This window comes from Oncorhynchus keta, chromosome 34 (genome assembly GCF_023373465.1).
Source record: "Oncorhynchus keta strain PuntledgeMale-10-30-2019 chromosome 34, Oket_V2, whole genome shotgun sequence".
In the NCBI taxonomy this organism is placed as follows: domain Eukaryota; kingdom Metazoa; phylum Chordata; class Actinopteri; order Salmoniformes; family Salmonidae; genus Oncorhynchus; species Oncorhynchus keta.
The window spans coordinates 33,681,775-33,706,468 of record NC_068454.1 but is presented as its reverse complement, the minus strand read 5'-3'; the positions used below and the strand labels follow the sequence as shown (position 1 = coordinate 33,706,468).

General features: G+C 42.6%; 1 protein-coding gene across 13 annotated transcripts in view; it reads right to left on the bottom strand.

Moving 5' to 3' along the window:
• Window positions 1-1,387: 1,387 nt before the first annotated feature.
• The window catches only part of LOC118366979 (R3H domain-containing protein 1-like), a 78,160-nt gene continuing 54,853 nt past the window's right edge, over window positions 1,388-24,694 (bottom strand). For 10 of the 13 annotated variants that reach the window (XM_052493728.1, XM_052493727.1, XM_035749869.2 and 7 more), the window contains 14 exons: window positions 24,349-24,566; window positions 22,442-22,738; window positions 20,216-20,403; window positions 18,869-18,994; window positions 17,512-17,760; window positions 17,019-17,142; window positions 13,113-13,264; window positions 12,726-12,886; window positions 11,654-11,763; window positions 8,079-8,248; window positions 7,655-7,808; window positions 7,281-7,375; window positions 6,890-6,983; window positions 1,388-6,599 (listed from right to left, as the gene is read on the bottom strand). In XM_052493728.1, the coding sequence (XP_052349688.1) occupies window positions 6,448-6,599; window positions 6,890-6,983; window positions 7,281-7,375; window positions 7,655-7,808; window positions 8,079-8,248; window positions 11,654-11,763; window positions 12,726-12,886; window positions 13,113-13,264; window positions 17,019-17,142; window positions 17,512-17,760; window positions 18,869-18,994; window positions 20,216-20,403; window positions 22,442-22,738; window positions 24,349-24,566 (2,290 nt within the window). In that variant the 3' untranslated portion in view covers window positions 1,388-6,447. The remainder of the gene's footprint in view (window positions 6,600-6,889; window positions 6,984-7,280; window positions 7,376-7,654; window positions 7,809-8,078; window positions 8,249-11,653; window positions 11,764-12,725; window positions 12,887-13,112; window positions 13,265-17,018; window positions 17,143-17,511; window positions 17,761-18,868; window positions 18,995-20,215; window positions 20,404-22,441; window positions 22,739-24,348; window positions 24,567-24,694) is intronic. The other 3 variants (XM_035749876.2, XM_035749874.2, XM_035749877.2) reach the window with 3 other exon arrangements.

Below are 24,694 nucleotides of genomic sequence, written 5' to 3'. Positions count from 1 at the left end.
CTCCCAGACCTGGACTAAAGCATCCGCCAACTCCTGGACAGTCTGTGGTGCAACATGGCGTTGGTGGATGGAGCGAGACATGATGTCCCAGATGTGCTCAATTGGATTCAGGTCTGGGGAATGGGCGGGCCAGTCCATAGCATCAATGCCTTCCTCTTGCAGGAACTGCTGACACACTCCAGCCACATGAGGTCTAACATTGTCTTGCATTAGGAGGAACCCAGGGCCAACCACAACAGCATATGGTCTCACAAGGGGTCTGAGGATATCATCTCGATACCTAATGGCAGTCAGGCTACCTCTGGCGAGCACATGGAGGGCTGTGCGGACCCCCAAAGAAATGCCACCCCACACCATGAGCTGCACTACCTGAGCCACTTGTGTGGGTTGTAGACTCCGTCTCATGCTACCACTAGAGTGAAAGCACCGCCAGCATTCAAAAGTGACCAAAACATCAGCCAGGAAGCATAGGAACTGAGAAGTGGTCTGTGGTCACCACCTGCAGAACCACTCCTTTATTGGGTGTGTCTTGCTAATTGCCTATAATTTCCACCTGTTGTCTATTCCATTTGCACAACAGCATGTGAAATTTATTGTCAATCAGTGTTGCTTCCTAAGTGGACAGTTTGATTGACTTGGAGTTACATTGTGTTGTTTAAGTGTTCCCTTTCTTTTTTTGAGCAGTGTATATAACAGATAGCCAGGGGCACACTACATGTAACAGTACTTTTGGGTGTCAGGGAAAATGTATGGAGTAAAAAGTACATTATTTTCTTTAGGAATGTTGTGAAGTAAAAGTTGTCAAAAATATCAACCGTAAAGTACAGATACTACTAAGTACTTTAAAGTATTTTGACTTAAGTACTTTACACCACTGTTGTATATGCAGCCCCTCATGACCTACATGTTTCCTATAAGGACATAAACTACGCCCATTAGATGTTCAGCAAATTACTAGTTTTGTCCCGCACCAAACATATTATTTTTCGGTGACCATTTTTTTATTATAATATTTTTTTCACACTGTCGGATCAAGCATAAATAGTATTTTATGGTCAATATGGCTTCTGTATTGGCCCTACAGCATTTACGGAGATGCGTCCTTTGCAGAAGTCAGGTAAATCATACTTATTGCGACTCGTTGAGGTATTTTCAGCATCTGTTGTGAAGGAAGTTATCAAGAAAGGGATTTTCTGTTTATACAGGACGTATCGCCTCCACCTACGGTCAAACAATGATCTCAATGCGGAGCTACATGTATATAGAGCCCTCCGCATCATTTGTGGGGGACGACATGTTTACTGTTGCCTTGTAACTATGGAGCTTTGATTAATAACAAGACCCTCCAAAAATACACGGGTGTGGTAGCTCACAACACAACACATAATAGAATATTGCATTTTATTACTGTGGTAATATATCAGCCTCCACTACATTACTTTGTAATGCCATATTAAGATAGTATGGGTTAAAATACGTGCACTATTTGTATTCTTACTCTTTATGGGAAGAAATAAAATCACAAGGCAAATAGTCACAAAATGTCTGTCTTAGCATCCCAGTGCTTTTCCTATTGATCATTACCCCACACTCTAGAAGGCTCTGTATGGTTACTGTGATACAGTCTCTGCAGAAGTCAACGCATTCATACTTCTTGCAATTTGTGGAGCAGAGCAGCGCTGTTGTCAATCAAGTGAGTTTGTGTTTATGCAGGACCTCCCGCCCCCACCTAGCGTCCCCCACTCATGTCAATGCGGAGCTACTGATAACAATTCACTAGCTTCGATTGCAGTCCGAGACCAATGTGTCGCAGGGGGGAGACTATACATTTTCACCACTAGTTTGCTTTCTCTATCAATAAGATTAGCATTTCAGAGACATGCATTCTTTATCAGGTTGATAAAGAAAATCTTATTTGATAGTCACCATGTCTTTATGACTTTCAAAACGACAGATGAGAATTCAATCTAACCTTGTTCTTCCTTAGGGTTATTGTGGTCCCCAGATGCCAGATACCCAAACAAGTGAATCCTGAACAAACACCAGATATTGACCCACATCAACCTAGATTCAGCATACCCCTCTCTATCCAAGCACCTATTCCTATGGTCACAATGCTTTCCCTATCTTATTGCTGCACCATCAGTTTTAAAACAATCAAAACGACCACCTGTACTGTCAGGGCCTTAGGGACAGTTTCCTGTCCCAAAAGCCTAGTCCTGGACTTAAAAAGCTTGTTCAATGGCAATTCTCCATTTAAAGTGCTTTTTAGCCCAGGACTAGGACTCATCTGTCAAGGAAACAAGCCCTCTGTGTTTAGTTTAATAAAGGCGTGAAAACATCCACCACCCCATTTTAATAGTAGGAATACAACCGAATTGGCACAGCTATTAAAGCCGTCTGTAACCTTATCTACTGTCTATGGAGCCCTTTCCAACCTGCCCTAATTTTAGCTTTACTCCTACTGTGTCTGGGCTGACCAAGTCATACAACAGTGGAGAGGGTAATGGCAGCAGGTTGTCACCCTTCTAACAGTGGGAAGGGCTGTTTCATAGGCTAGTGCATACAGTATGCGCTGGGTGCTTCACTACACATCAGAGAAAAAGACCATTCTCAGTAAGAACTATGAGCACCTTTCACAGAGAACAGGGTTGTATGTCATTTCCTTTCATGGAAAACATACCCCTGCTCACAGCTTTCATTCAATGATTTATGCATGTCTGGGACTATACTGGAGGTGATAGTGAGTGCAGCTTTGTTCAATTGGTTTTGTACGGACTTACCATCAATTCTCCATGGTCTTCAGTGCATGTATACATTATAGAGCAACATTTATTAATATTATACTTGCTGCTTGAAATAACTTCACAATGCATTAATATGCTTGATATCAATCCCTGTGCTAGACGTCAACCCTTCGGCAGAAAAAAAAGAGGGTAATTTATTGCTGAGAGAATTTCCTCAATAAGGCTCCATTTCACCAGCCTTGGCTGCAACACTGAGCTAGGTCCTCCAGATGTTGGCTTAATTATCTGTTAATAATCTCACTGTCAGCATGGAGATCCTTAATGCCATGACCGGACACATAACAGGCTCCTTCACATAACAGATAGCGCAGATATTAAGCCATCCATTTAAAACGGTTTCTGGCAACACTAGCTTCCCCAGGCTCTAGATGAGACATGGGGCAGGTGGTTAGATTTTTCTTGCAGTAAATTGTTTTATTGTTATTGGAAAGGAAAAATATGACAGTGGAGGAAGGAACTGTGTGGCATTGGGTGAGATGAGGTTGGTGGGAGGTTAATGTAGCAGACAAATTACCCTATAAAACCTGGATTGAGATGAATAGCACCAACCAAAGACCAAATTAGATAATGCCAAGTATAAAACCCACATCCCCACCAATAGCAAAATAAACCACTATCTGCTTACACTGACATCTGAGGTAGGACTATACTTAGTGTTGATGAAAAATAAAAAAATTTATCATAAGTTTAAACATCATGAGAGGCCATTCAAAGCGGTTTGTGATGATGGACAGAGAAAGAGAAACCCAGAGGACCCTCATCCATTTCAAAGGACTTCTTGTGATCTGAAAAAGCACATATTTTGGTGTAAACATTTATTGGTTTCAAACTGAAATAAAAATGACTTGCACCAGCACTGAACAGCCTTTCAGAATCCACACATTTTCATCTTTCGAGAGAAATAAAAAGGATATATATCTCGTACCAGTCAAAAGTTTAGACACACTCATTCCAATGTTTTTCTTTATTTGTGTTTTTTTCTACATAGTAGAATAATAGTGAAGACAAACTATGAAATAACATATGGAATCATGTAACCAAAAAAAAGCATTAAACAAATCAAAATAGATTTTATGAGATTATTCAAAGTAGCCACACTTTGCCTTGACAGCTTTGCACACTCTTGGCATTCTCTCAACCAGCTTCATGAGTTAGGTACCTGGAATGCATTTCAATTAACAGGCATGCCTTAATTTGTGGAATTTCTTTCCCTCGTAATGCTTCTGAGCCAATCAGTTGTGTTGTGACAGGTCAGGGGTAGTATACAGAAGATAAACCTCTTTGGTAAAAGACCAAGTCCATATTATGTCAAGAACAACTCAAATAAGCAAAGAGAAACGACACTCCATTACTTTAAGACATGAAAGTCAGTCAATACAGAACATTTCCTTCAAGTGCAGTCGCAAAAATCATCAAGCGCTATGATGAAACTGGCTCTCATGAGGACCGTCACAGGAAAGGAAGACCCACAGTTACCTCTACTGCAGGAGATACGTTCACTAGAGTTACCAGCCTCAGAAATTGCAGCCCAAATAAATGCGTCAGAGTTCAAGTAACAGACATCTCAACATCAACTGTTCAGAGGAGACTGTATAAATCAGGCCTTCATGGTTGAATTGCTGCAAAGAAACCACTACTAAAGGACACCAATAAGAAGAGACTCGCTTGGGCCAAGAAACACAAGCAATGGACATTAGACTGATGGAAAGCTGTCCTTTGGTCTGGAGTCAAAAGTTGAGATTTTTGGTTCCAAACACCGTGTCTTTGTGAAACACAAAGTAGGTGAACGAATGATCTCCGCATGTGTGGTTCCCACCGTGATGCACGGAGGTGGTGTGATGGTGTGGGGGTGCTTTGCTGGTGACACTGTTGGTGATTTATTTAGAATTCAAGGCACACTAAACCAGCATGTTTACCACAGCATTCTGCAGCAATACGCCATCCCATCTGGTTTTGTGCTTAATGGAACTATCATTTGTTTTTCAACAGGACAATGACCCAACACACCTCCCGGCTGTGTAAGGGCTAATTGACCAAGGAGAGTGATGGATTGCTGCATCAGATGACCTGGCCTCCACAATCACCCGACCTCAACCCAATTGAGATGGTTTGGGATGAGTTGGACCACAGAGTGAAGAAAAAGCAATAAGTGCTCAGCATGTGTGGAAACTCAAACTGTTGGAAAAGCAATCCAGGTGAAACTCGTTGAGAGAATGCAAAGCTGTCATCAAGGCAAAGGTTGGCTACTTTGAAGACACTAAAATATATTTTGATTTGTTTAACACTTTTTTGGTTACTACATGATTCCATGTATTATTTAATAGTTTTGATGTCTTCAATATTATTATACAATGTAGAAAATATTTATAAAAATAAATGAAAGTAAAACCCTTGAATGAGTAGGTGTCCAAACTTTTGACGGGTACTGTGTATTCAGTTGTATAAATGTGCAAACTGTCTTTTTTCCCCAGTGACCCAGTAGGTATATAATTTAAAAAGGCCTAATGAAAGATTTTAAACCATTGGCCTTGTAGGAGGAGAGGAGAAAGAGGGAGAACAGTGTGGTGGAGAGAGGCCCTCCAAGCAGAGGATTGCTAAAAATATGCAGTTGCAGTGGAGGAGTGTCATTTTTATCTCAACTTTTAAATTAAGTTAAAAACTAGGCGTGTTAAACAAAAGCCTTTCTTGGCTGCACTCATCTGTGCCCGCCTGTGACCAACACATACAGACCATTCACTGAAATGACAAGTGATTGAGATATTTAATTACCAATCCTATATAAATTATTTACAAGGTGCAGGTCTTTTCATTTAACAATAGACTGACTGGGGTGTCATTTTGTGTTTCTTGGAGAATAAATCAGTAGACTCTCAAGAGAAAGGCACAAGAGACCCATTGTGTAGCTAAGGGCGACTCCATGATGTACTGGCCACAATATGGGGCAAGTGGCTGGTGGCAGGGTGGCCGATAATCAGCAACCCTGGGGTGTGGGGAGGCTTTGGTTGAGTTAAACGGAACCAGGACAGACACTGCAACTGGGCTGGGGAATAATAATGAGCTTTGGGTCTGACTCAAGATTTCAACAACTATAAAACAAATTAAAAAATAAAACAAAAATACAGACCGCCCTTTTGATATGTTCTGGTCGGTTCTCAAAACAGAGAGCAGACGGGTTTATAATATTTGGAACTTCAATAATCGTGGTTTTTAAATGTTCGTTCATGTCGGATCAGTGTTACGTTTCGCTCTTTTGTTCCTTTTCATCAAATCGTTAGTAAGAACATTACAAAGTACAACACAATCCCCCTAAGCAAGTCTCTAGTGGAAAAACAACCCTTAACAACAAGCCAACTTAGTGAGGAGTGGGGCTGGGGGGAGTGATGGCAACAGGAAGTGACTGGCGGTGCTGATGAGGGGTGAAAGGTCAAGCCAGGGGTCCTTAGCACCCTCTACTGGGAGCTGGCCCTCTCCAGGGGGTGTCTGTGGCCCCTGCTCACAGTGAGTCTAAAGGAGGCTTGGGGGCCATTGTGGTGGAGGAGGGAGTCCTGCGCAGTGTATCCGGAAGGGAACATGGCCAGGATGGTGTAGATGAAGGTCGAGTCAGCAGGGGCTTGACCGTGGGTTTGGGTGGGGGACACCGTTAGCCCCCCGACTGCCAATCTCGGAGGCTGTGGTGCTCTGGGAGCCATCCGACTACAGCCCGGGCTCTGGAGAGCTCACCTAGCAGAGAGTCCGCCTCGGTCCTGCTGATCTCTCCCGGCAGGTCAGTCACCTCCAGGACTTGCCCACTCACTGTCACAGACAGAGCAGCGAGAGACAGAGCAGCAGGAGGGGGGGGAGCAAGAGAGAAACTGTCAAAACCAACTTGGAGACAACCTTAGGCCCATGACCTAATTAGTTTTACTGGTACAGACTAACCCTAGCGTCCTTTGCAATCAGTTTTGTTCTATGTACAAATCTGTGGGAATTCAAATCAAAGAAAAATATAAGATAGATCTAAGAGTGAGATATGAGGGAGGTTTTTAGGCTTGGAGGTCCACATCTCTGTCCTCTAACAGACAGAGGGTGTTCCCTACCATTACCTGGATCACCTACACTGAGATCTGTAGACAGAGCTTTCCTTGTCTGCTTCCTCCCTCTGCCCCCTCCACCGCTGTGCCGCATCCCCATGTGTACCTGGGTGCAGAAAGAAGGACAAGAGCATGTTCAGATTACCATCTCTCGCAACTATACTTTCTTTGGACTCCAGCTTAAGGTATCGGAATGATATTGATTCAATTGGAAGACAAATGAGGAACAAAAGAATTAGAGACCAATGTTTGACGTCTTTTGTTTTATTTGCACAGTACTAAAGAGATGTTTCCAGGCTTTGCCAAGCATTTCAGAAGGGTATATCGAAATCCCCACATAATTCCTCCTATAAACAATAGGTAGCTTCAACTTAAGTGGATGATCGGTCTTGTGTAGACTCACCTGATGGTTGGGGACCATGGGTGGAGCGTGGAGAGGAGGACGGATCTGGGGGTTGTACTGGAGGGCCTGCCCTAGTAACGGGTACCGCGCATCTCCTGGGAAACACAGAGATGACAACACACTTAGCTTGGCTCAATTTCATTAGGGTTACAATTTTCCATAAAGATGGAGCAACTGAGCTGTCCTCAGGGACCCTGAGCATTCCACACATTTGTTGAATTTAGTACTAGCACACCTGATTCTTCTTGTCAACGAATGACAGCAAGCCCTTGGGATATCATATTCCTATATAATTGGAATAGATTAAATATGTAGAAATATCTGGTTGAAGGTCCACCAGGACTGGGTAGAAAAACACTGGGTGTCTCCCTCACCTTGCCCTGGCATAAAGGGTCTGGAGAACTGGGGCATCATGGGTATGGGGGCGAGGCCTGGACGGATGCTCTTCACATTGGTTAGGTGGTGTGGGTGGGAGGGTGTTGGCGACTGGGCAGGGGAAGTTGAGGGACTGCCCAGCTGGGGAATGCTCTGTACGGACAGTTGGAGAGTTAGTGGGTGGACACGGAGCTCACAGACACCATTACATTTAGTCTCAGGGATACTCCCTTCTTAGAAAATTACAGACCATGGTCACGTCTGTCCACATCATAAAACCAAACCTCATTACTACATTTACACTCAGCATGTGATACTGATAAATATATATATTTTTTAATTAAATTGTGTTTTTTTTTCATATATATATATTTTTTTTAATCTGCAGGTTCTCTCTAGGCTCAGCTGGGTCCCTACACTCACCTGTGAGGTGTCTAGGGTGGAGAGCTCTGTGGACTTCTGTCCTCTCGTGTGGTCCAGACTGTAGTACTTGCTGTGTTTCCACTGCGGGGGCGAGTGAGGCCGTGGTTGCTGGCCGGGGGGCAACGTCAGCTGCATCATCACCATCCCACCGCCTGGGGGAGGGGGAACGCCTAGGGGGGCACAAAGACATCAAGGACAGACATTAGAATCTCATATTAAATAAACGTTTATTTATCCCCTCAGGGGCAATTAAAGATTTAATGTGTATAAACATATTGACCGCCTGTTAACGTGGGAATTCCATTATGTTCGTCCTGTGTGTAGCAGGTTTACCTTAAAAATATTTATCAAGTTCAATAGGATCAGCATACGTCAGTGTGACTTAAATTATTATTTCATTAGTGCATTAGAAAAAATAAAAATGTCCACGTTCACTGTCTCACCGTTAGAATCCTTTGTAATCTATTTGTGTGACGTTAACCTCCACTCATTTGATATGTAATATGTTAATAGTAACTAAATTCCATGTTTGAACAAAGTGTTTGTTGATATGCGTATTATTCTTGTCTGGTCGCGACTTTCAGCGTGTCTTCTTTCCAAGGACAGCGCCAACCACTAATACATAATCATATCTAATACCTTCAGCCGTCAAGCATCCATTTAAAGTTGTTTGCCCAACAATGAGGGGTTAGGAAATTTACTAGACCTGCACTTGGCCTTATTAAAAGAAGAGTTCTGACTGCACTTAGCCCGTCTAATGATTTTTGGCGGTGGTTTAAAAGTAAACAGTGTGTATATAATGCTCTTATCCTGACAGGGTGTAAACCACTGTATATAGCTAACTCATGCTTGAAGAAAACAAGTCTTCAAACAAAGTGTGCCAAAAAAGCTGTACTTGTAATAGAAAACCAGGCAAAACATTAAATATTTAGGCCTGTCTTGGTGCAATATGATGCAGTTTATTGGGATTTAATTGCAAATGAAGAAGCTTAAGGACCAAAACACAATTCCACATTTAAAGAAAGAGAATGCCATTATAATTTTGTACTAAGGACTTATCTAACTCCTCGTAAGCTTTCATATGAACATTTTGAATGATGCATTTACATTACATTACATTTAAGTCATTTAGCAGACGCTCTTATCCAGAGCGACTTACAAATTGGTGCATTCACCTTATGACATCCAGTGGAACAGCCACTTTACAATAGTGCATCTAAATCTTTTAAGGGGGGTGAGAAGGATTACTTTATCCTATCCTAGGTATTCCTTAAAGAGGTGGGGTTTCAGGTGTCTCCGGAAGGTGGTGATTGACTCCGCTGTCCTGGCGTCGTGAGGGAGTTTGTTCCACCATTGGGGGCCAGAGCAGCGAACAGTTTTGACTGGGCTGAGCGGGAACTGTACTTCCTCAGTGGTAGGGAGGCGAGCAGGCCAGAGGTGGATGAACGCAGTGCCCTTGTTTGGGTGTAGGGCCTGATCAGAGCCTGGAGGTACTGAGGTGCCGTTCCCCTCACAGCTCCGTAGGCAAGCACCATGGTCTTGTAGCGGATGCGAGCTTCAACTGGAAGCCAGTGGAGAGAGCGGAGGAGCGGGGTGACGTGAGAGAACTTGGGAAGGTTGAACACCAGACGGGCTGCGGCGTTCTGGATGAGTTGTAGGGGTTTAATGGCACAGGCAGGGAGCCCAGCCAACAGCGAGTTGCAGTAATCCAGACGGGAGATGACAAGTGCCTGGATTAGGACCTGCGCCGCTTCCTGTGTGAGGCAGGGTCGTACTCTGCGGATGTTGTAGAGCATGAACCTACCTACTGATGCATCCTGTACACTGTGCCCTCTTTAATGAACCTGTTACCTTTATACACATGGTTTAGGAATTCCCTCGTATCTCTACTGAACAAAAATATAAACGCAACATGTAACAATTTAAGATTTTACTGAGTTTGTTAATGGAAGGAAATCAGTCAATTGAAATTAATAAATTAGGCCCTAAACAAATTTGTGCACAAAATTTGAGAGAAATTTCTGGGATCTTTTATTTCAGCTCATTGAACATGGGACCAACACTTTACATGTTGCGTTTTATATTTTGGTTTAGTATATATTCTGGGATGAAGTAGCTTTGATCTTGTCCACTGATGTCCGAAAATATTCCAGCAACTCCTTTCATTTTACTTTTAAATGATTTCTCTGTACTTCATTTCTTTGTCAGTGGCACATTCTTCTTGCTGGCCTAACGGCTGCAAAGAAAATGATTGCCGTATGATGGAAGCCTCCACACACTATCTGGCAATGGATCCTCACTTTTTTGGATGTCATTTATATGGAGCTGTCTACCTCTCGCATTCATGGAGCTAAAGAAGTCACTTTGAACCAATGGTTCTTTCCGCTGAAACACTTTGTGATGTGTTGCTTTGAGTTTCTCTTTTCCTATCATTTATTTTGATCCATGTATGTTTATTTAATTTGATACTTTAGGTCCTCGGATGGGATTGGGATGGGGGAAGGTGTAACTTCATTTTGTATGTATGTATTCATGTTTGCTGACTATTATTACTAAATTTAAAAAACGTTTGATTAAAAAAAAGAAACAGAACGCAACAAAATACATATGTTAATTTGATAGTATTTGCCACAAAAAAATGAAGGGAATTATTTTTCACTTGGTAATCCCTGCATGAAATTAAAACATTTACCACCTCACTTCTGAATGGAGCGAAATCTAATTTCAGGATTTGAAAGAACATTTCCCTTTCCATTTTAATTAGATTATTCAAGGAGAAAAGACAAAAAGAGAGGGAGAGATGGAAAGGAGAGAGATGGGGTGACTGACGATGGCTATACTGATTCACAGGGGCTTCGCCACAGAGAGGAAATTAACATTAACTGAAATTAGAACACCCATGAAAGCCCTTACTTTTTAAAGATGGCCATAACTGGGAACAAAGCAGCAGAGGAATTACTTTTTAATTACCAGCCTATATCTGTTCAATAATTAGATCGTTAAGACTTGGAGTGTCATTTCAATTAGCACCTTAACGCTTCACAGCTAACAATCAGCGGTGGGGGCTGGCAGGGTGTTAAGGCGTCTACATGACTACCTTTCTTTTGTTGTTGCCACGTCGTATAATTATAGCTTTGGCCCTGGGAGATGAGAATGCTGCCTGCCTGTCTGTGCCCCCTCACCCTTTTAGAATCGATTCAATCAATTTTGAATTGCCAGAGAATTCAGTCTGAAGTCATTTCTCCTGATGACACCTGCCTCTGTTAAGTGGGGTTCTAATTCCAGGGTTTTTGGAAAGGTTGTTTTAGGCTATTACACTCCAGTGTTTTGCACAGGGGGGATTGGATTGAAGAGAGTATTAAAGAACAAAAAAGTACAGGTAGCAGAAAGGTTTAAAACAGGGTGCGAAGAGAAAGTCATACATGGAAGCTAGTGATCTGTGGGTTTTGTTCTAGAGACGACCTATACGGCAGCTAATTTTATTGACAGTGATTGATATTTCATTCCTAGTTGAGACCTGGTTGTAATGGATGCTGTTGCTCAGGCTGGATCTGTGCTGTGACTGGGCTGTGTACCTGAGCACTGCTGTGCCTGATGGAGGGGCTGCTGGGAGCTGCAGGGGGAGGACGGCCGAGGGAACTGCATCTGCTCTGATCCAGGAGGAGGCAAGAACCCAACAGAGGAGCTGCAGAGAGAGAAACACACACACACACACTTTTTAAATCTGAGCAGCAGAGAGGCAAAGCTCTGGCAGCGCTTCACTCAATGTAATCAGAATTTGGCTCATCAGTTTAAAATGGGCTAAATTACTGAAGTGGAACACTGTACACAGGGGCATTAGAACTACCACTAATATCCTCAATCGGAAACGAGTAAAGGCTGGGAATCGCTACGGACCTCATTTTCTACCAAATCAAAACAAATCAAGGGCAATCATCATTTTTTACTGTGTCTCCGTAACCAACTTTGCAGTTGCCGTGTGCAACTTTGGGTTTTCTGCTTTCCAGGCTCTTCTTTCGCTCATTTCAGTTGTGATTTAATAAGGATAAAAAGCAAAGCGAAGGCAGGCAGGAGGCAGGGTGATGCGTCAGCCCAAAGCACAGAGGCAGGCAGCTGCTGCTGGAGACAGTCGACTCTTCGCTCCGCTCTGCACCCTGAGGAATAGTGTGCGTCTGCACAGCGGACCAGAGGGCTGGCATGAAAGATGGTGTAGAGAGAGCAGCTCACCACATGGGACCAGCAATGTTATATTAAGACTCAGTAGATATCTGGCCTTATAAATCATCTTGAACATGGCCTACTAAAGAAGAGGCCCCATGAGAGGGAGGGAAGAGGGGGGTGGAAAGTGACCCCTTTCTTTGCCATGCATAGCCCAGTGTGAAGCATCACAGAGACGGGCTAGTTATCGGTTAAAACTAAAAACGTCTCACTGTAAAATAAGGAATATATTAACGGTCTGTAATATTGTAATTCGTCTATAATCAGAGTATGTTCACATTAAAACATTGTGATTTCCTACTACATGGTGTTTTGTTAAACTGGGAATACATTTAGAACCGGTATTCAACAATGTAATGGGTCTACAATAAGCATATATAATGGGTATAGGTATTTCCATGTTAAAACAGTGTGGTGACGATGTCCAACCTCATGGTGTTCTGTTGATTGGGTGTGATAACACTGTAGTAGACCTGGACACCAGAGCCAGGCATGGGCCCCTGGTTGGACTGGTTGTGGTTGGGGATGATGATAGGCTGCTGATATGTCTGCTGTGGCACACCCTGGGAGCCTTGGGGCTGCATGGATACCTGCCAAGACAGACCCAAATTACACATTGTCAACATGGGATGCCAAAAAATATACAAGATCGTTATTGTAAAAGAGAATGGTTCTTAACGACCAAGATACTTGACTAAATAAAGGTTTAAATAAATATACTTTTTTTAACGTCTTAATAATGTTCATCATTGACAATTGTGTTTTGACATTATAGACTTACACTGACTTAGTGTTGGTGAAATGCCAAGTACCCACCTGATAAGATGGCATGGAGGGATACTGGACCATCATGCCTTGCATCTGATTTCCCATATTGCTATGCAGGCCACTGACAGTGTTCTGACTCTGTGGCACTCCAATCATACTCTGATAGCTCTGTGGCTGATTTGGCATCACAGTTTGGTAACCTGGAGAAATAAAGAGAGCAAGTTGAAGTTGATAAAATCAAAAAGTGGACACAAATGACTTGAGGATCTTAGATTTCAGCAGACTTGCATTGAAATGAAATGCAAAGTTCCTTGGCACAGGACAGGCAGGCTATGTGCTTATTTATTTGAAAAGTGATCAATGATTCAAAGTCAACATTAAAATGGCTCGGTGAATAAACAACCTTTAAGAGCCAAAGTCATTTCAATAGGATTTATCCTCCGCTGGTAAGATTATGGGAGACGAGAAGAGAGAGAGAAAAAAAAACTTTTCATAGAGTATGTTAGAGAAATGATCCTCTTTTTTTTCACTGGGTAAAATACATCAGTGTCAAGGTTACCAGAGTGCGTGTAAAGCTCTGAGAACGCCATTGAAAAACCCTCCAAAGCAGGCGCCCTGAGGAGAGGTATGGGGGGATGGAGGGGAGAAAACTGCAGGAGGTAAAAAGGAGGAAGGGAGTGAGGTGGGGGGCTGGGCAATTTTCAATTTCTCCTGGCTTTTGGCCAGAGCGACAGCAATCAATTTGGTCCAGATGAGAAGAGAAGTGGGACAAAAGGAATGGATGGCCCCAGGCGGGGAATGAAGGAGAGGCAAGCGACGAGAGAGGCTGGTCGCTATTTTTAGTGCCATTCTCTCGCCTCCACTTACAAACTGAGCATGAAGCGAATATAATATTAAACACTCTCTGCTTCGGCTGACTGAGCAGAGGAAGGTGAGGAGAAAGGAGACGCGTTGCACTATGGTACCACCCAGACTCTGAACCTGGACATAGGGACTCAAAAGGCTTGAATCGCTTGCTGCTTGCAGACAGTTTTGCCTGCCTGGTTAAAAAGGTACTGACTGTCAGGCGGCTATAACAGATAAGATGAAACGGGCACGCCACCCCTCTCCTTGTTACAGCAGATAAACTGAGGCTTCCGCTGCCTTTCTCAAGTTCAAAAGCTTAATCTTTGCTTACAAGAATAAGGGAAAGGACTAGGCTTTCTCAGACGCCTGGGGAAAGGAGTTTTCAGACGGTACTGGTGTCCTTCAACTCAGATCTACCACAACATTTTTCTTCCTCCCTCTTTTCACCAAAACATTTTCCTTCAGCTTTATTTGACCACATGTGGAGAAGTATAGTACATGTTCACAGACAATGTCCAGTTTCAGCTGACATTAAGAATTATGCTGATATTTTGTGATTACAAAAATTGCACAATTATGAATATAATACTTTGTCTTCATAATTACAGTTGAGACTCTTGCACAAGCCTTTTATAGTTAACAGAATCAGCTAATAATGAGCAGTATAATATATGTTAACAGAATCTGATTTTATTATGAAATAATTATAGAAGTGGAGCACACAAAAAAGTTGAAGCCTGATGTAGAAGTTAAAACCAAAATGAGGGCACTTTTTATGGCAGGAACATTGAGGATAAAAACAAAAATACACTGAGTCTTCACAAATATTCACAGCGAGATGCATTTAAAGTCTCAGTCAAGTCAGAAGGCCTTCTGATTTGACCGTCAATAATCAAGAATGCCCAGAAGACAGGAGGGCTTTAACATGCGAGTTTTACAGCAGTTTGATTTATTGCGTAATCGTTCGTGCCGAGCGATTAAACAACATTTCTGTTATTTTTCATTTTTTAAAACAACTATTGTCCAACATTGGTTCAATTATTTGGATTCCATTTCATTCAGGGTTTTTTTGTGAGCTCAATGCAAATGATATCACTGCAGATTCTCTAAAGACAAATCAGATCAACCCTGAACTGTGCGATGTAGTAGGGAGTTATAATTCTCAACAGGCCAATATTCTATAGTTTAGCGTAGTGTTTCCCAATCCTGGTCCTCGAGTACCCCCAACAGTACACAATTTCGTTGTAACCCTTGACAGACACACCTCATTCAACTCATTAAGGGCCTTACTTTTTATTTGATTTAAGAAGGCAAGTCAGGTAAGAACAAATTCTTATTTACAATGACGGCCTACCCCGGCCAAATCCTAACCCGGATGACACTGGGCCAATTGTGCACCGCCCTATGGGACTCCCAATCACGGGCGGTTACGATACAGCTTGGAATCGAACCAGGGTCTGTAGTGACACCTCTAGCACTGAGATGCAGTGCCTTAGACCATTGTGCCACTTGGGAGCCTGATGATTAGTTGACAAGGTGTGCTTGAAGACCAGGGTTGAGAAACACTGGTTTAGCGCAAAAAACATAGCAATTAACTACAATGACCATAATCCATTGCACGCCTACTTGTCCGGACACAACGCATGATGGAGAGGGATAAAGAGCAGTTGCTTTGCGAGGCACTGTATCTCTACCTGAAAATACATGATCTAACTGATTAATAGTTGGTATTCAGCAGTCAAAAGTATGCCTTATTTACTTTAATGAACAAATAAAATTGAGATTTTGTCAGACAGCATAGACAGCCACTCTAGAGATGAGATGACTAGGAAATAAATATAGTAATCAAATAAAACAAATGTAATATACACAACTGAAATATTAAATTAAAGTAATGTGAATAAAATATGGGTAATAAGTGATAAGCAGTAATTGGTAGTCACTACCATCATGGGACTTTTATTAATTATTTTATTCTGTGTTACAGCATAATGCAATGTGCTTCTGCTGCCTTTCATTAAAAATGTCTACAAAAATTCTGTAAACTGAAACCGACCGCAAAAAGCACTGATCGATCGCTCAGCACTACTAGCGGTAGGATGTGGTTGGCGAACAGTTCTGTCTGAAGAGGTGAGAGTGAGGGGCTGGAAAAGAGACCGGTTCACTGTGAGAATCATAGGCCTCTCAGACAGTGCCCCGGCCCCGTATCCTGAGCCTCTGGTTTTACCATGGAGGGCCAATACCTGGTTCCACCCATGGAGGGTCTAGATCCACCAGTATCCAGGGCAGGCCTTTCGGTTCTAAAACAGTCTGGAGGGCTGATATCCAGGTAGGAAACCCATCTAAACACCTGACTTTGGACCCACAGGCATATAAACGTTCTGACATTTCCCTGCTGGAATTCACCATCATTTAATCATTTTCCCATTTGAAATCTCCATCCTTTTCTCCACTGCCAACCTGCATGACAGATGCATGTACAAAGGCTGGCAGGTAATTAAAACAAAATTCCCCATTTCCTTTCAGAGATCAGATTGGCTTCTGGATTTCAGTGGTGCAGCGGAGCATCTGTTTCTCTAGACAGGCCAGTGAATAATGCCTCAGCGATACACAGAGGGGGGAGGGAAACCATGCTAATAGTGTATTTGATTGGGAATTGTTATTATGGGGTAAAAGGGTAAGGCAAAACAATGGCCAAAACTGCAGAGAAAAGCATTCCAACACAGTAGCTTTTCGCTCTGCCCCAGGGGCACTGTCTAATTTCCCCTCTGCAGTTTACTTAAATTAGCCTATTGTGTACCCGCCATAAAAGCAGATAACCGGAGAGAAGAAAGTGCTGAGTGTAATAGAAAAGAAGTGTGAAAAGGGAGGGAGGAGCAGTAACAGCCATCTCCCCGCAGCTTGATATTAACCGTCTTAAAATAAACACACAAGGGGGTATTTTACCCCCCATGTAGATACCTTCAATGCAAACCACTCCACTGATGGTATTACATATATTACACCAGAGAAATAACACACCTGAAAGTAACACCTGTTTTTAATAGAAGAACTTGGCAGCTGAGATGGACGGTTGAGTTACTGGTTCAGCCTGTGCTAGATACCTACCTGTCTGTTGTGTGGGCGGGGGCATTGGCTGACTCTGTGGGGCGCTGAACTGCACTGTGCCCACAGGCCTGTACTGCTGGTTGGACAGGGGGTACTGGCCTGGCGCACAGTAACATGCTGGCATCTGTAGGCAGAGATAGAGCAGTCTAAAATGGCATACCATTAATACCAACACAGCTATCCATCTCTCTGAGGTCTCTGAACATACAGTACAGTACCGCTGCTGGTGTGTGGTATATAGTTACCAAGTGCCATTTAAATGCTATTTTAAGTAGAGAGAGAAAGTATTTATGAACAAATGTATTGTGCATGTGTCTCTCAGATAGTATTGATGGAACATTACAATCATGTAGTTGAGGGAACAAAGATACTGGCAAGGCATTGATTAAGATAGTCAGTTAGATGGAACAAAAGTATATTAGTACTAATGTAACAGAATAGTGTAAAGACTAAGAGGAGTAAACCAGGTTAGGCTCGGATGTACAGAAACTACCTGCTGCTGCATGTAGCCCTGTTGCTGCATGACCGGCTGGTTGACAGGCGGAGGGGCGGGGGTGTTGTAGACCTGGGGTGCCAGGACGGGCTGGACTGGAGGGGCCACCATGTAGCCCTGCTGCTGAGGGGGAGTCTGGAGCACGACGGAGGAGGGGTACATGGCAATGTGGGTGTCCCGACCTGGGCCCTCTCCAGAGACCTGCCGGGCCAAGCTCATGTGGGTGAACTGGGCTCCCAGGTTGTTTTGCTGTGGGAGCACACAGAAACGTGTTAAATTGATACATTACATTATTACATGTCTTTTATATATTTATTAATATAATGGGAGTTCAGTAATGGCTCTACTTGAACTACAACAGAACATTGTATATAATTAATAATACATTGTACTTTTATATAGCGATTTTCTGAAACCCAAAGACTTCTATAGAAAACTATAGGCTAGTACTAACGAACGACTACTGCTGGATACAGCCACCCATGCAAATCAAAAATCTGAAGGCCCTAAAACTGAATTCCTCCTGACCTGTTTAAGTGTGGTTTGGTTTACTTTACAGGATGGCGGGTGGTTAGGGACTTTCAGCATTGCTATTCATAGAACATCAAATTCCATCATCTGCTGTGAAATTAATTATTCAAAGCAGCCTTCCACAAATGTAAAAATGTAATTAGTTATTAAGGGATGTTTATTGGTAGAGGGAGGTCAGGAAAGAGGTTAACGGAACACATGATTTGCATCAATGGATGGAGTGGGGTAGAAATACACAACACATGAAAATAAAACTGATTCCATTTAGCATTAATTGGCATATTAAGTCTTACTAAGGGGGAAAAACACTAACCATTGACTAACTGCATTCGATTAGCCTCGAGAAGTAACACTAAGCAATGCCTGACACTAGTGAATATAAGTTCATTAAGGAACTTTTGCAAGTCTTGTTTGAAATTCTGTCCTTGTGTGTATTATTTCATGAATATTAGCCTACATGTTACATTCAGATCTTAATGTGGGCATATAGCAAGAACAGAACATTAGCTCCATTCATTTTGCTGTAGAGAATGTCTATATTTATTAATCACAGTCATCTATCATATAGCTGGAAAATGACCCTATACCATTCCCATTTAGCAGTCTCAGGCACCTACAGTAGCAAACACTAGTTTGGCTCTGTACTAAGTTCACTATGTATTTACAAAAAGTATCAACAGATTATTTGGCTCTGTACTAATAAGTTCACTACACATTTACAGATTTTTTTAAACAAGCCATAAGAGGGAAGATGGGATAGAACCCAAATATTGAGGTTGAAAGAGGAGGTGAATGAAGGAAGAGTAAAGAGATGAAAGTCAAGTACCACAGTGTATTGTTGGTTAGGGGAGACGGAGAGCAGCTGATGAGGTGGGTAAGAGACAGATGCGTACTGGACAGGCTGAGCAGAAGGCTGGAGGGGCCGGACCGGCTGAGGAAGGGATAGAACAGACTGAGAAGAGGAGAGTAAAAGAGATAGAGGAGAAGAATAGGTAGAGGAGGAGAGGAAAATAGGTAGGGGAGAAGAAGAGGTAGTAGAGGAGGAGAGAAGAAGAGGTAGAGAAGAGGCAGAAAAGACAAGAGGAAGATTAAAGGAGAGAAGTAGGCGTAGAAGGTGAAGAGGAGAGGTAGGAGGAGAGAAGTACAGGAGAGGAGAAGGAGAAGCGGTAGAGGGCAATGGGTTTAGTCAAAGACATTAGGCAGAAGATGCAAACACTGCAAGAGGAGAAAGCATTGCCATCTCATAAACAAAATAATTACAGTAGGGGAAAAGGATATTAGTTTAGTGCTAGCTCCTGGGGAAATACAACTAAACAGTAATGAAGTTAATTAAGACAAAGAGCTCAGTCAATAGATGACCATGGATATGAATATCCTCTGTCTTCTACCAAGGTTGACTGGTGGAAATCAATTACAAGACATAAATATGAACACCATGGGACAGCTCTTAGTTCAACATAAATATCCTCCAATTTGCAAACCCCTCATCAACCTCATCCCCTGTGTCTATAATGATGTCTTTATTAGAAAGGGACATTGCTGCTTCGCGTCATTGGAAAGGCATCCTTGTCCGACTCCTGGGTTGTGCACCCACACTATCAGAGGTCAACTCATTTTCCTGCCCTGGTATTTTCACTAATGAAGCTCAACCCCTCTGGCTCTGGTTTATTTTTTTAAAGGACCTCTTCATGACAGGTTGTGTTGATGGGGATCTTGCTATTAGAGATTGCTATTCCTACCACCGAGGGCCTGTATAAATTCTAATGATTACCGTTTGGGCTGTGTGCTGCACCAGGGTCACAGTGTTTAGCCGACACTCTGAACTCAATTCATTTACTCTGACAGGGGTGGCGACTAAGGAGAACGGCAGGTTGCAAAATTTCCTTAATGAATTACACCGTACCAATGTCAAGCACCGCCATGGTAATGTTTTGAAATGGGGACCATGTCAATCACCAGGGTGTTTTAGGATGACTGAGTAAGAATTGAACATGTACATCAGTTGTTTTCCTACTTTCCCTTGCCCTGCTAGGGATTAAACAAGCACGTTATGGTTTGTAATGTGTAGATGTTATGAATAAGCCAATGACATCTACATTTTCTCCTATGCTTCAATTGAATTGAATTAAATCTCAAATTAAATTCAGTGCCCTGCTAAAGGGTGTTAGCGGACCTGTGAGAGTACGTGGTTGTGATTGGTGGGCTGGTGTTGGTGGCGGCCAGGAGGGTGTGGAGGAGGAAGCATGGGCTGCTGGGTCCTGCCCTGCTGATTATGATGCTGATGATGTTGATGCTGAGGAGCCATGCTGTGGTTGGGGTTGTATACCACAGCACTGCCATCCGGGTTCACAAAGGGCTGGCCTGTAGGTTAGAGAGGAAGGGCTGAAACGCACTGGAAAACCACCAGCACTGGTATCTCTATTAACACATTAATAAACATAATTTTCAGCATTATAATCAACACGAACCATCTTCTCAAATCACATCAACCATTATTGTCAACATTCTCTTCATCCCTATTGATATTGGCCCCATTATCAACATTAAACATATTCTTCAATGCTATGATACGAATTTGCCAAATTGTTAGGTATCCAGAAATGTAATTTGGCTAGCATTATCCTTACAGCAGTTGTAGACAGTATAGTGTCCAAAGGGCTTAATTTACATTGCCTATTTCTGAATTCACACAGTGAAGTGAGTAAATATTTATACGGTGAATGCACCAATTTGTAAGTCGCTCTGGATAAGAGCGTCTGCTAAATGACTTAAATGTAATGTAATGTAATAAATGTGTACCTTTGCATGAGCAGGAAAAAGACGAAGAATATTGTGTGCAGAGGCACCTTGTGTAGAGAGAATATGAAAGAAACATCTAGGATAGATTTCTGCCCTCATTCTTTCCTAGGGCTCATTTCTCCTCTGAATCGCAGGTGAAAAATGCATTGATGGTTCTGAGGGTTCACTGTGAAATAGGCTGGCTCCGAATGACGAATATCCTTTTGTGAAGGTATTTTTTAATGCAGAAAGGAGGTTATTGCCACGGAGCAGTGCAGAGACACTCAGCTCCAGTGTATGGCTTATATATCACATTACCTGGTCAAATCTTGGGTGTTTTTTCCTTACATTTGTATTCTACACACGTCTAATGAAGTGCCTGTTGGTAATATACATTGCCATAGGGACAAGGTTTCACACTCCACAGACATATTTGCTTTGTGAGCTCTACAGTTACTCATATACTAAGAGGATTAGAGAGGGTTTGGGCCATGCTCTTATTTTACTAAATCTAATATCGGTGAGTATCTACTATAGTTAGCATTTTTCCTACACATTTGGAGTCATAATAAATTATTGAGAAGAAAATATATAGGCTATACATTTGCACTCTGGGCTCATTTGCCAGTGGTGAGAGGATGGGTTTTCCTCAACTTTTTGCACGTGTGACGCACACATGGACCTGAAAAGAACTCCTCTTGAGTTTTGAACTATCAGGTGGCTAAATTAATTCCTGGGTACTACACAATACATTTCCAAGTCCTTAAGAAAGGTCAATAAGCAATTACACACCCCTGACTGGCTCTTGAAAAACATATTAGTGCCAGCTCCATATACCCGGGCTTATCAGCCAGACCCATGCATATTTAACAACTAACCTTCTCTATGTCGGCCGCTGAACGAGCAGACTGAAGAAGAATGCATTATACATCAGAGCTCCGACTTACTCTCTAGTTTTTCTATATTCAACACCGTACAGTATGGCTCCATTATCCCTTGTCTCAGCAACACTTTATGGAATTTGTTTTGACCAACGTCGGGAAGTATTGATCTTGCGAGCGCACTATCGTTTTTCAAAGTGCTTCTGTTCTGACCTCATCTGCGGGTAGCAGAGAGACGGATCCTCATTTGAATGCAAGCCGCCACAGACAGCAACTCCCGTGTCAAATCTAAATAATTTGAGGAAAGTGATACACATTCTGTCGGTTGGGTTTACTATTTAAAAAGGACAATCAAAGCAAGTTCTAATTTTCACCTCCCCCAAAATACTCAGAACTCAAATGCATCATAAATAATGCATGAAGAAATGCCTTGTGTTCTGCTGTGGCGTTCCACCACTTTTCTTCCAGATACCCCCCACCCGAGATACATCACCCTCCCCAGCTGGCTCCAACGTTACAAACTACAGTACGCTGTCTGTCTCTCTATGCACCACAAGAAGAAGAAAGCAGTCAAGGAATAAGCAGCAAGTTGTGAGAGTTTGTGAGTCGTGTTAGTTTGAAGGAGAAGATATCGGTTTGTGAAAGAAACACATTTTACATCCCCCATGCAAGCCCCCGTACTGTACAACTAACTTATTCCTAACCAACCTGGTCCGATGGTATGGTTAGAGGGTACCAACCTGTGTGTGGGTTGACCAGGATACTCCCTGGCGGTATCCCTGTGGCTTCCAGGGGAAGCAAATAGTAGCTAGTGTTAGCTGCATTTGCTAGTGGTGGCGGCACCGGGCCGCTCCTGCCTCCCGCCTCATAAGTCACAGTACTACTAGTGCAGGTGGCTGGGTAAGCCACTGGGCAGGGGGGCACGGCGTGGTTGTGAGGGTGGCCAGCCTGGGTTAGAGCTGGGGCGGTGAGGGGCAGCTGGGAGCGAGAGAGCGAACCCGTTGAGGACCCTACACTACTAGAAGACTCTAGTGAACCTAGGGAAGGAAGGAAGGAAGGAAGGAAGGAAGGAAGGAAGGAAGGAAGGAAGGAAGGAAGGAAGGAAGGAAGGAAGGAAGGAAAGGAAGGAAGGAAGGAAAGCCTTAACCTACAGACACAGCAGAGTTAACACACCATGCTTAGAGTTGTTATATGGGGTTGGAAAGGGAGAGTTGTAAGATGCATGCCAAGGGTCAAAGGAGATACTGATGGTATCTACTGGAGAAGCTGCTTGAATTCATTGGATAGTTATATTAGTCTGGCTTAGACAATCACCTTTAACTGTACAATGCATCAATGGTTGAGACCATTGCCATAAAAACCTTTAGTTGACCCAAGTAGAAATCTAAAGTTTTTCATTAAGAAATGCACTACATTGAAAGGTCAGTTTTGAAATTCCAAACCTACACAACAATGATCTATTCTAATTACCTGTGGGACTGATGCGGTCATAAAATAGAAAAGAGGATGATGATATCGTCAGCAGCTCTAAATTACAATTTAATTAATTTCTTGATTAACGTGTTCATTTAACTATTCACTTTGTGTGTCCAAGCACCACCACCATGTCCATGGTGGGCAGAACACAACACAACACTTAATGAAACTAATAGATTCTTGAACTGTACATAATTAGATCATTAAGACTGGAATCTAATCACTGTCAGGTAAACAAAATAAAACATGATTGACTAAGTCATTCTACTACAATTCTAAAATAATGGCAAACCACTGATAGCATATTACCATAATATTTGTAGAACTATGGTTCAAAGAAAGAGAAAATGCATAAATGCTAAAATAATGCTTTGTTGAATTGGCTAGCTACTTCCCCTATTAAACTGACCATTGTATGTTTGAGATGGGGCTCTTCTTTTTGTGAACGTAATAACCAATGAATTCACACTCCAGATACCAAATGGTTGTAATAAAATGAGAGAGGAGGAGCGGCAAATGTAATAAGAGGAGAAAGTATGCTGGAAAGGCACGCATTAGAAAGCACACTGTCAAAAATGTACACACTGTCAATATGTGAGTGGTATGTTAAGTGCCAGCAAGGTGTGACAATGCACTAAGACCTGCATCAATGGTGCCAAATAGAAAAGTGCTCCGTCAATATCTTGATCAAATCAAATGGGGGGCGACACACAAAAAGCATCCTATATCAACGCAAGGAGACAGGAGATGAAATGTGCATGGTTTGGTTTTCCTCATCTGCCGACATCTGTTTGAGAATACACCTACAGCACAAGACCACACAGTGAAGCACCCATTTCACCTGGCAGGAGTCGTCATAGGGAATGTAATGTCTCTTTAAAGACTAAAAGCATTCAAACCCTTTGATAGAATGATGGGCATTATTCTAGAATCTGCTTTTGTCATGTCACATGGCTTCTCTGATTGGACGCTCCTCTAAATGGACAGGCCGTTTTGACAGGTGCTGCACTGCTGATTGGCCAATATAAAGGTGGAGATTTAGAGTGAAGTGAACTGTGGTTGGTGGTTAGTTTGGTTAAACCAGACTGAACACTGCACTCACCATGGAGGGTGGCATTCAGTCTGGTTTAACCAGGCTAGTTGATAGTGGAAGTAGTGGTTATTTATTTACCAGTCTTAGAGAGGCGACCCATGCTCTTGCTGCTGCTCGAGCTGTCTCCCCTGATGAGGACAGAGATCCCGCTGAAGCTGCTGGCCTTGGTCATGGCTGGCCTCAGGTTACGGTTGGAGCTGTCAGAGTCTGTGCTGCTCCACGGCCGAGGGTCAGAGTACTTGGGTTCGTTCTCAGAGCTGCTCTGGCGACTGTTGGCCGGGCGGCCATCTTTTAACCTGAGGAAGGAGCCATTTTAAACCATTATGGGATTATACATTTATTAGCTATTATAACAGATATAAACTAATTAATCACATAACCATTTCCTAAGTAAGAGATTGGTGAATTTGTCATGGCTATGTTA